General features: G+C 30.7%; 2 protein-coding genes across 7 annotated transcripts in view; both read left to right on the forward strand.

Moving 5' to 3' along the window:
• The window catches only part of LOC129913159 (actin-binding LIM protein 2), a 31,570-nt gene extending 29,393 nt beyond the window's left edge, over positions 1 to 2,177 (forward strand). For all 4 annotated transcript variants that reach the window (XM_055991701.1, XM_055991703.1, XM_055991702.1 and 1 more), the window contains 4 exons: positions 1,456 to 1,522; positions 1,585 to 1,625; positions 1,688 to 1,888; positions 1,951 to 2,177. In XM_055991701.1, the coding sequence (XP_055847676.1) occupies positions 1,456 to 1,522; positions 1,585 to 1,625; positions 1,688 to 1,888; positions 1,951 to 2,064 (423 nt within the window). In that variant the 3' untranslated portion in view covers positions 2,065 to 2,177. The remainder of the gene's footprint in view (positions 1 to 1,455; positions 1,523 to 1,584; positions 1,626 to 1,687; positions 1,889 to 1,950) is intronic.
• A 6,911-nt stretch (positions 2,178 to 9,088) lies between these two features.
• On the forward strand, positions 9,089 to 10,966 carry LOC129916188 (inositol polyphosphate multikinase). Of its 3 annotated transcripts, XM_055996016.1 has the most exons (4): positions 9,089 to 9,215; positions 9,771 to 9,900; positions 9,960 to 10,627; positions 10,692 to 10,966. In XM_055996016.1, the coding sequence occupies exons 3-4, from the start codon at positions 10,001 to 10,003 to the stop codon at positions 10,755 to 10,757; spliced, it is 693 nt and encodes a 230-aa protein (XP_055851991.1). In that variant the 5' UTR covers positions 9,089 to 9,215; positions 9,771 to 9,900; positions 9,960 to 10,000; the 3' UTR covers positions 10,758 to 10,966. The 3 variants fall into 3 exon arrangements, with proteins under 3 accessions (XP_055851991.1, XP_055851988.1, XP_055851989.1); XM_055996013.1 differs by having other exon boundaries at positions 9,960 to 10,966; XM_055996014.1 differs by having other exon boundaries at positions 9,092 to 9,215; positions 9,766 to 9,900; positions 9,960 to 10,966.
• Positions 10,967 to 12,394: the final 1,428 nt, after the last annotated feature.

Raw genomic sequence — 12,394 nt, forward strand, 5'->3', positions numbered from 1 at the left:
GGCAATTCTGTCTGCCTGTATATACCTCGAGCTACAGCCTAAACTAGTAAAGCGATTTTCATCAAACTTAGTAGTTACGAGTTTTGAGTGATTCCCTAGAGGGGAAATTAAAATTTTTTTTAGGACCTAAACTAACTATATCACCATGAGACAAAATCTCCAAAAAATATAATTCAACTTGCCAATATCTCCAAAAGAAAATCTCCAAATCCCCAATGTCCAGTTTTTTCTACTAACACCGTTTTCTCTTGCGGAATGGTGGACATGATATTCATTTACCGTTATGACATGATAACGATTGTGTTTTTGAAGAACAAATTATGAAAGCACTTGCAAGTTTTTCAAAAATATTAACAAACGGAAGTATCTCTTGTGACTCATAACAACAGTCACTAAGGATCACAGTACTGTGACTTTGGATGGGATTATTGTATGAAGATAAAATAAAAGAGAAAAAAATCTTATATGGATAAGGAAAATCATTTCCATTCAAAAAATGGAGATTTTTGCTATGGGGATTCTCTCTTTTGGAAATTTCGCTGCTGGAGATTTTGTGTTTGGGGATTTTTGTTTGGGGATTATGTCTTGGGGAAAACGTCACCAACCCAACTAACGGCACCTGCCATATAACGGAAGTAGGAAAGTACATTTAGTTCAAAAACGGCTCTAACAATTTGTGTGTGTAATGCTACAAATAAGACTCAACTTAATAAAAAAAATATTTTTTGAACAGTTATTAACGGTATCTGCCATAGAACGCTTTTTTTTGGTTTATGAATACTGTCTCGCACACGACTAACCCGATTTCAAAAATAAATTTAACACAAAAGCGTTTAAGTAACCGTAATATTAAAATCTTAGAAAATTTTCAAAAAACACGTTTTTGGATTTAAAAAAAATTAAATAGTTGAGTTTCCCAAATATAAAATTTAACCGAGCGTTAGCCTTTAAACTGACTATTAAATTGGTTTTTGTTATGGTGAAATATGTAGAAATCAAATAAATATTAACGTGAGCTGAGAATTTGATTATTAGTAGAAAAAGTTATGGACTCCACAAAATAACTTTAAAAAAACGAAATTTATACTCTGCTTGATATACATAGTTTTGTTAAAAATTTGTGTAGAAAGGAACCTGAAACATGATTATCCTGATATCAGGAAATGCTTTTCAATTTTTAACCAAATTTTTTAAACACAAATATTGCAACGCTGGCGGTAATTAGACTTTAAATATTTCTTACCACTTTTCTTCTTCAGTATTTTCTCTTCATTTTGCACGCCTCTAAGTTTTATTGTTTTCTTTTTAAACGTAATGCACTTGGTTTTTTCTGTGGTGTTTTTTTTTTTATTTTTCGTCACATGGTTGTAGCATGTTCATTTAGTTTTCATATACTCTATGAGTTTAAACGAAAAATTCTCTATTCTAATTTATAAAAATAAAATATTTGATTAGGATTTTTCATTTGGAGGCTTGGGAGATAAAACACACAGTACGGAATTTAGCTGTGGAAAATCAGAAGGTAAAATTAAAAAAATAATACAATTAAATTCTAGATTTATTGAATATTTCCTTTTTTTATAGCTTCAGTTGATTCAATTACTGAAGGGGACAGAAGGGCATTGGTAAGTTTTTTCCTAAATCATTTGTTTCATTCAACTAATAATTAAAATAATTTCTTTTTTAGATGGGAGGTGACTTGCCAGCATCAAGCACATATTCCGGTGCATTGTCTTATCACTATCCACAAGCTGGACTTATAAGGAGGAGCCTTCCAAATATGGCACACTCAATGCTTGTGCACGAGCCAGCTAAGATATATCCGTATCACTTGCTTATTATATCAAACTATCGTTTGCCAACAGATGTTGATCGCTGCAACTTAGAGGTAACATTTTCAAGTTTTTTTCTTCATAAGAAAAATCAACCAGTATCTCTCTTCTTTCACAGCGACATTTATCCGATGTTGAATTTGAACACATTTTGCAATGCAATAGATCGGAGTTTTATCGACTACCACAATGGAGGCGAAATGAAATCAAAAGACGCGCAAAACTTTTCTAAACAAAAAAAAAACACAATCATTTGTGTGTTTTGCTAATTTTTCAGCTTAAAAACAAAACAACCAACCTCTAATTACAAGCTAAAAGAAGTTAGTTTCTTTAAAAAAACAAAAATGAGGCAAGAACGAGGAAATAAATAAGAAATATAATAATTGATAAACGATATAAGATAGATAGGAGAGGAAGGAGAAGAAGGCATTAGGAGTTTATTTTTTTTTTTATTATTTGTTTTTATTTAAAATTTTACGACATTGATTGAGTTTAAAATTTTAAGACGAAGGTTTTTTGTTATATTATATTTACATATTTTTTTTGTTTGTTATTTATTAAAGGACATGATTTTTTTTAGTTATAGTTTTTATTTTTTGTCAAAACAAGTATAATATATTTATACAAACTTGCTATTTTATTTAAAATTTGTTTACATTGCCAATTTTTAAGTTAGCCTTATCATGGTTACCGTTCATAGAAGAAGGAATTTTTGTTATATTCTGTTGGAAGTTTATAGGAAAAATTTAGAGAACATAAGTTTTTGTTCATACAAGAATTTGGCGTTTTGGTCCCGGTGGAGCGCACTTGGACTCATCAGTTAACTTATCGTAAGACATCTTTCCAATATGCATGTATTGTTAAGGAGTTCGTTTCGTGTTTTGAATTGTGGTTATTATATTCGGTGTTGGTTTATAGTTCGGATTATTTTAAAGAATATCAAATATTCGCACTTTAGGATTCCTTCATTCAACGTCTTTGTCATCTGCCTTTTGTTAAATCAAACAGGTCATTTCAGTACATAAACATAGACTGGATATAAGCGGTTCCTACAATTCAAAGACAATTTGTTTTACTTTTCGGTACATGTGATGTCGATTTATTCAAAATATATTTATTTTTTGCTTATTTCTCTTTGAACATATTCTATATTCTTTTCCGCCAAAAATCAAATTTAAAATATATTTTAAAAAACAGTATTTTTGTTTTAACAACAAAAGAATTTTATCAAAAAGTGAATAACTGGATAAACTGAACTTACTAATTTAGTTAGGGTGACCACCGCATAAGGGCGGCTCTACAATCCATTGTGGATGCAGGCCTCAAACAACAAGCGTCTCCAGTGAGCTCTATACTCATCTGGTTGATTTCAGTTTCGTAACCCAAGTTTATTAAGTTCCCCTTGCACTTGCGTGCGCAACCATAGACCTTGGCAGTATAATTCTTAATTAGATTTCAGCGCTGGTGTTGTCTGTGTTTTCATATAGCTAAGCCTAGTTAGATGAAGTTCTTTGAGGTTTTGCCCTCATTGACCTTTAAACGCCGCTGCCGTCACGATTTTTTCTTCCGATTTTGTCAATATCGTCGGCATATGCAAGCAGCTGGATGCACTTTTAAAAGATGGTGTCCCTGGTGTTGACGTTTGATTTCTATAATATTCTTTCAAGGATGATGTTAAAGAAGTCGCATGATAACGCGCTGCCTTTTTTTAAATCAAAGGTAATCTTGAGGGCTTTGTTAACCGTGAAGGAGCAGTGTGCATTCTCCATCGTCATCCAGCATAGGCGGACGAGCTGGCAGAGATGGCCCTACACAGCTCATTCTTTTGATCGATTTGATTTTCTTGGATTTTTTCCAAAATCTGTGAATATTTTATCGATGGTGCACTATCCTGGTCTAAAGCCACACTAATAAGGACCTATCAAATTGTTGAGGAGAGCTTAAGGCGGGATCAGGCATACAATGCTGAGGTTCCATTCTGCAAGCATGCTTTCTTTCGACTATAGTCGGCCCATTATGCGGGAACCAATGTTGCAGATGATGTAGAGCTTGATTGCTAACCTAATAATTTGTATTCGAGTCCCAACTTATGCAGTATTCTCTAATTTATCCACAACTTTAATTGGACGCCACCCGTGGAAATATATGAGATAATTAATCATCTTTTTAATTATTAGCGTATGAATTAGCCACTTCGAAAAAAGTTAATGGGGCATTCCATGAAAAATGGTAACTTTGTATAACTAGGAAAAAGAGTAATAGATGGGATTTATTGCAATGAAAAACTTCTTTACAAGCAGATAACTCTTTGTCAAGAGTTAACAAGTGTTTGCGAACTTAACTCCCAAATTGATATTCACCCAGCCAAACTTTTCATTAAGTTTTAAGTAAAAATAAACGCTTAAACTTGGTTGATTTAATGTACGTTACGCAACATTATGTATCTAATTTATAGTAACTATATTTGTTAAACTGAGACTTGTGGACTCTTCATTACATAGAAGGGAAGATCTTAAATTATTTCTAAATGTCCAAATCGATATAAAAACTGTAACGGCACTAAAAATCTATTTCAAACACCAACAAACATGTAAAAATTGTATCTACGTTACAATGGAAAGCCCCTTGTAATCCTTAAGGAGTTCTGATGTGTGCACGACACAGCAAGGGTTCTAACGACCAGTTAAGGCCAATTGCCATTAGAAGAGTTTTTGATAAAGCTGAAAATTCCCCAAGTCAGCTTCTATTTGAAGTGAGAAAAGTCGCATTAAAAAAGTGGTATTCAGCTCCCCTGTCATGGTGTTGCCAAAATACCAAAACAATCTAATCTACCACAGGTTAAATGAGTTTTAGTATCACTAATTGGATCATCGATTTAAGCGACAAACACAAACTGATCAAGAGAAGAGAATGATACTCATTGTCAAACTACCTAACAATACTAGATTCTTCTGAACGAATTCCGTGATAGGGCTGGTTCTATTTTTTTTTTTTTACCTTTTCTTTTCAAAAGTGTGCTAGAACGTTCTGTTTTTTTTTACTATTTACATTTAAAATTTAAAAAATAATAAATTAAAGGAAACTGCTTTTCATGGAATAGACTGTAGATTTTTAAGAGAGTGTGTTTTTTATTACGAAGGAAAATGATGTGTTTTCTTTTTTCGTACTCAATTAAACACAAAGAGATATTATCGCCTTTTAGCCTAAACACACACACATTTTGTGTATGTGTGTGTTTGTTTGTAGAAGAGTGTTTTATTTTTTTTATTCAACAAAAATACATTTTACTGTATGTAAATTAAGAAAAAAAAAGATGAAAAAAAAAATAAAAAACAAAAGTTATAAAGTGTGTGCTCTACAATTTTAGCTGCATATATATTTTTTTATAGATTAAATACTTGTACATTTGTCTATCTTCGAGCCTTCGCAAAGATATCGGTGTTCATATAAAAAAAAAAAATAAATCACTGATTTCTTTCTTTATATAAAAAAAAGATACAATTTTAAATAAAATAAATAGGTACAAGTTTGAAATCGAAACAAAATAGATAAGAGTTACAAAAAACACTTCCAGTGACTACAACGTAACGTTAAATAATAATAAAAAAAATAAAGATATTTTAATATAAAATCCTTATATACCCTGCTGCAACTATTATAATTATTACCAAATAGCTGATAGTGATTCAAATATTGTTTTTAGTTGATTTAAAAAAAAAAAATAATAAATAAAATAGAAAGTATGACGTTCCTCCACCATTTTGCAATTTTTTTCTCCTAAATAAAACGAAATAGCTTTTATTGAAATTTTTTAATTTAATAAAAAAAATATCAATACACACACAACCACACAGATATATTGAATTGTAATTTGTAAAAAAAAAAAATGTAAATGTACCTGAAAGTGCATTTTTTTTGTCAATTTTTTCTAAACAATTTTGAAATAATTGCATGGACATTGTTCTAGAAAAGTTGTATATCCTCGTCCACTCCTCAATACGATATTAATTTAACCTTCACACTTTCTATTTAGCGGTAGTATTTACACACACACACCTTAACATACATACACACTCAAACAAACACCTTAAACAGGAAAAAAATAAACATACCTAAACTTTTCACCAAAAAATTAAAAATAAAAAAAAAATGAAACCTACAAATGCTGCTGACTTTATTAAATGTCTACAAAATAATAAAAAACAAAAAAAGTTAAAATTATAATTAACGATTACCAAAATCATCACTTAAAAAGAAAATTAGATACAAAATAAATTAAAAACAAAAAAATATATATAATGTAACTTTTATTCACTTTACTTAAAAAATAAATGATTACAAAAAAAAAAAAACAAAACAATGAAAAATAAAAAATAATAAAAATAGTATTTAGGAGCGGATGAAGTCAATATTAAAACTTATATTATTTTTTTCTGTTTTTTAATTTTGATGAAAAAAAAAAGAAATAAATTTATATAGCATCCTGGTAAAATAAAAACAGAAAGAAAACAAAAAAAATTATTAAATGAAATAAAAATAAATAAATTAACATCAAAGAATATAATATATATTATATACTATTTATTAATTAATATATAATGCATTTTTAGAATAATTAAGGTAAAACAAAAAAAAGAAAAATACAATAAATAAATAAATGCAATGTTTTGAGCTGCTATTACTGTCTTAATTTATATTTTTTTTTCCTATTTTTTTATATCCCCGAAGTTAGATATTCTTCAGGATCACAAAGCTATTGACGGAAGCAATATGTGTTTTCCAAAAGACAATCACAAACGATTTGCTAAATGGATTCTGATTTCGTACCTATAACCTTAACCGATTAAGAATAGACGAATAGGGGTAAAATGTCGCAAAATCCTTTATCTTAAAAACAGTTGGGTCTTTTAGTCTTACATTTTGGTTATACCTAGACAAATCGCTGGCCGAGAATTATAAGGTTGTATGTTTTATGGAAACCCCTGCAGACATACAACCCTATAATTCTCAGCCAGCGAAATACTATCCACATTTTTCAATAGTTACAAAGCAAACAAAACATCCAACCCGAGGCCGAATTGGTAAATAAGCAAAAGCATAAGTACACCAGTGTATTCAATTGCACCATATTTAAACGATCTCGTTTGAATATTTAAAAGATCAGAAAATGATCACACAAAAACTATCGTCCTGGGAATGTTTCCCATGTTTTAAAAATGAACAAAAATATTTCGATGGAGATTCACTACAAGGCCCAATATGTAATTGTAAATTTGTAAATAAAGTACGCTTACGCCACAGTGACGTTGATAATATTTAATTTTTCTGTACAGTAAACTCTGTGCTATTTTTTCGCAGTTTTACTTATCTAGGCTATGATTGGAAAATGTACCTAAATTATTTTTTCATGGAAACAATACCAATTCAAAATTGTTGACACTATTAAGCCCTTCCCAAATCAACGACGACTAATAAAAGTATAAACGCTGCAATTTTTTTGTATGTGTAACATTCTTTGCTTTCAGTATGAAAGTTATTTCGGGAATTTCTTCTCTTATTTCGCTGGCACTTTTTTTACTTACATATATTGTTATAGTTCCATCAATATGGAAAAGACTGAAAAAGATTATAAAGCTAAGCGTTGATGCAGTATCGAATAGAGGTTTATTCTTGTGGGCTTTTCTGATAAGAAAAGTTATCTGTACTTTCAGAGTAACAGCACCTTAAAGTATTTAAGTTTTCCATTAACCCTACTGCCGACTTTTCAAGAGTCGATTTCTGACGTGGTGCAAAGCTTTTTCTCGCATGCCGGCTTTTGGCCTGCGCAATGTTGTGCGGAAATAACTGACTCATGAAAAATCGGCATTGCTATAGACGCTGTATCTTTAAAAGTAACTATATTTGGAAAATGTTTCTATGCAAGCAAAAGCTACACAAAAAATGCGTATACGCCACAGTGTACCACTAGTGTGGCTAATATTCCATAGACTAAGGTGATGAGGAATGTTACATACGTACATATATGTTATGTTATATGTAAAATGTGTGTTACACAAATAAAATATTAAATGATAAATAAACATTAAAATACACATAAGAAAAAAAAAGACATCGAAAAACATTATTTTTTACAAATTAATTTTGCATGTACCTACGGGTATCAATAATAATTTTGTAAAATGTAATAAAAGAGATATCGAAAAGATTTAAACAGGCCTTAAAAGAAGGAAAACCGTTACGATTTATATTCAAACAATTATCCTTACATAAAAGAATTAGGTGTGAAATAGGCAAAAAAAAAAAAGATTTTTTTTTTGGATTTTTTTTAACGGTGATAGTTCAAAAACGGTAAGTGATAAAATATTTCTGACTTCAGATTTGAGTTCAGCATACCGAAGAACTTTGGAAAAGTATAGTTTATCTCGGCACCAAAAACCTTGTAGACTTGTGTAATATTATCATTTTACAGTCTAAAATTCATACCCGTTCATATAAACGTACATTGAACGTCAAATTAAAAAAAATCTATCTTCATTTAACGGCCATATTATTCACTCTGGATTTAGTTTGGATTAAAGTTAATTTTAAATCCAATCCATTAAATCTTAATTTCATAAATCCAAGGATTAAATTTTTTGTTCATATTATTCACTCAAAAAAAATTGTGATTATTCAATAAATGTTGTAGAATTTAAATTTATTTTTCCTTCACAAAATACTTTACAAAACAACTGAAAACTGTGAAAATGAATTTTACATCTGGATTTATAAAGTTAAACGGACCTCCAGAGAGCAGTTTAAATTTGTTTGAATTTAACGAGATTGGATTTAAAAAATTGGATTTATGATTGGATTTATGTAGTGAATATTATGGAATTGGATTTATTTTTGACATTTGACATTGCTTACATCCAGGTGTATTTTTTAAACTAGTGAATAATATGGCCGTAAAGGTTCCAAGCTGACTACTAGATGGCGTGAAAAGCAACTTTACAGGTACCAACTGCCAATATAAATGGTAAAAATGCTGCTCGGGGAAATCCGCACCCTCCGAAAGAAATTTATATGTAACTTAAAAACAAATCTGATTCTCGTTCTTTTTTGTTTTGCAATATCAAACTTTGTAAATGTTTGAAGATATATCTACGTTTTTGGCTACTCCAAGTCGGTTCTTTATTGATACCGACAAAAGGTTCCGTTTTCTAGTTTGAACAAATAGATCTCGTTTTGTGGAACGCACCTATTTACCCATACAAAGAATATTTGACATTTCTCAAATGTCAACTTTGAAATTTCGCATTTTTCGCGGTGTTTTGATATAAAAATACAAAATGCATTAAATATCAATTTCTTTCTTTCTTTCCTGAATTATTTTAAAATACGGTAAGAACTTTTGCCAAATTATTAGGCCCAAGTGAAAAATACATTATTTTTTCATAAATTCCTTAAATTTTTTCTCCATTTATATCGGGGCAAATTGTGGAACAAACTTTTACTTTGTACCTACTTATTGTTTTGAGCTTATAATTATTTGACCTCCCAGCATCAAGCTTTTCCACCCAGCTTCCTTTTGGTGTATTAGTCTTTTCTGCATCTTTTCGCTTCAGAAGCTACAAAGCGTTCTCAATGGTATCATATCCACAACTTCCCAAAAATAATTCAATACGTTATTTTTTTCCCGTCCCATAAACCTTAACTAAATTTATGGAATTGTTGTTTCTCTTGCTTTTCTATATTACATTAATAAAAAGAGATTTTCCTCTGACAACAACTCTGAACCATTATGAGTGGAAGTGGAGGATGCTTTTTGGCTGCAATAAATGTCAATAGTTTGTGCTGCTGGACTGGTCATTTTTTTTTGTCCTCTTGGGCCTAAGAATATTGTCTTTAAAGTTAATAAATCCTAATCTTAATCTTGGTACACTCCCACAAGAATAGTGTTGAAATCGATTTTTAGAGCATCAGAGTTGATGGCAAACAAACCAAGTGTTCTTATAAAAAGGACAATGTTTTCAAATTCCTGTTGTTCCAGACATATTTGATCTTTGGTTCTTATCCCACTTTAAAGGTATTCATCCTTCCACTTGACTTTAACTTTTGTTCTAATTGAATTTCTCATCAAAACAGCTTAGTCCTTGTATAAAAGAAGAAATTCCACTACCGCTAAAATGTCATTAAACCTTCCGCCAGATATGTGTCTTCTTGAATCCCAAGTCGCCGGGCATACAATTGAAACTACATCACAGAAATATGGTATGCTCCGAAACTTGTCTGGTTTATATGTCTTCAAACCGCTATCAAAACCCCTCTATGCCGAGAGAGAAATTGCATTTTATAAACAAATCAAAGAAGCACCATCTGATGATGAGCTTCAGCAGTTTGTTCCTCGTTACGAGGGTCATTATGAATTTGATATCGATGGGAGGAAGCAATTATTCATCAAAATGGAGAATTTGACATGTTCCATGAAGAAACCATGTGTCATTGATATTAAAATCGGCCGAAGAACTTGGGATCCACTTGCCACTGCCAATAAGATCACAATGGAGGAACTCAAGTATGCCGCTTGTAAGAATACCATTGGCCTATGTATTCCCGGATTTCAAATTTACAACTCTGCTGATAGCGAATGTATGAAATATGGAAAAGAATTTGGCAAGAATTTAAATCCGAAAAGTTTTGCCGACACTTTGAAGATGTTCCTAAATGCTCAAAATATATGTTATAAGCCTTTAATCAAAACCATTCTTAATCAATTGTATGGATTGCAAAAATGGTTCACTGCTCAAAGAGAGGTAAATTTTTATTCCAGTTCAATTTTAATAGCATACGATTATGAAGCATTAAAATTGAAATTAGAAGAAGATTTGTGTGCTTCAACTACCACAAATGGTGCCGCTGGTCAAAGAAAAAAACCAAAAATAGACTCAGATTTGAATTCATGGATTAAAGTGAAAATTATAGATTTTGCACATGTTTTTGAGTCAGAAAAGAAGACATGTGATGCAAATTATTTATTTGGATTGCAAAATCTCATTTATATGCTACAAGATATATTAATTAGTAATTGGTAGATTGGTAGATTTAAGCATTCCTACTTATGTATTTGATAATAAAATTATGTTCTTATTGAATTTGTATATTTTGTTAAAATATTTAAAAGGTGTTCTATTTTGTGGCTGTTGTGATTCAACATCACGTAACATTTCTAAAAGTTTAAATTATTCTCAACAAACTGGCAAGAATATCGTAAGAAAGGGATAATTTGTAGAAAGAAATGCTCAGTTAAGGCAAAACAAGACTATCCCAATGGAAGATTGTTTTTTGGTACTATTCAGTAATCGGCATCGGTTCTAAGAATTCGGTAGATCTTAAAACGATCTGTGTTGAATTACATGAAGTGAAAAAGGAAAGTTTTTTCGTCAAGCTCACTGGTGGCGAAACCAGATTTCCAAAAAATAATCAGAAAAAACTATAACCCTGGACTCAGGAGCATCTTATTTGAACTCAAGACATGTGAAACAATGTAATATTTCCCGAGGAATCAAAGTATAAGCTGCATGGGAGGATTCTTGTGCAAAAAGAAAGATTGAGCGTTGAATGCATCTTATGGATATCCTCTAAAACTGAAATTATGATGGCCTGGGGATCCTTTTCTGGAGATGAAAAAGGTACAAATGGTCTACCTAGATTTGAAAGTTATTGCAGAAATTTACATTCAAAAATTTTGTAAGTACCTATTAACTTTTCTTATATGAAAGACTAATATCAAACTTTAAAAATCGTTTGATAACAAAAAATAGGATTTGCTTTTTTGTATTAGAAAAGTACTCCGAAAAAAATAATTTCGATGTATTGAGTTGACCTCACTAAAGTGCAGATCTCAATCCAATTAAAAAAAAAAAAAAAAAAAGAACTTACCTAAGGTGCTTCTAGTTATTTTTCTGCTCGCACTCTAATTTGGCATTTTCTCTTTAGTAAATGGAAGCTTTTTGGGGCAAATTCCATGTTTTTTGGGCCTCTGACATTCGATTTTCCATCGGAACCAAACCATGGTTTCTTACTGTCCGAGCATTTACTTGTGCATTTTATTTTTTAAGAGGTATTTTGATTGCAAATGTATCCTTTAGAAAAGACTGATTCATTTTTCTGACAAAGTTAAAAAAAACTTTAAATTCTTATTTAATTTTACATTAAACAAAATTATAGAGTGAAAATTAAGAGTGCGATTCATTTGGCCTCCTCATTAATTTAAGTTATTTAGTGGATCTTATATAAAAATATATGTCCATCTTGGTACTCTGTCGGACGGTGTTGGACTGTCTTCTCGATGACATGATAAACTTTATTTTTTGTCGAACAACCAATTCCATTTTCGACGTCTTTTTTTCCATAACAAAAAATGCATAAATGAGATCAAGCATCTTTCTTGGGACAGTTAACGGTATTTTTGTTTTTGAAACTATAGTAGCTATTTGTGACTTACGCACAATTGCATAAATACAAGGTTAATGGAAATTATAACAGCATCTTGTCTTCCTCAAAGCCTTCGGTGGTGTTCT

Source organism: Episyrphus balteatus, chromosome 3, assembly GCF_945859705.1.
Source record: "Episyrphus balteatus chromosome 3, idEpiBalt1.1, whole genome shotgun sequence".
Classification (NCBI taxonomy): Eukaryota; Metazoa; Arthropoda; class Insecta; order Diptera; family Syrphidae; genus Episyrphus; species Episyrphus balteatus.

Coding starts and splice junctions, on each gene's coding strand:
- LOC129916188 (XM_055996013.1), top strand. CDS start 10,001: ATGTCATTAAACCTTCCGCCAGATATGTGTCTTCTTGAATCCCAAGTC.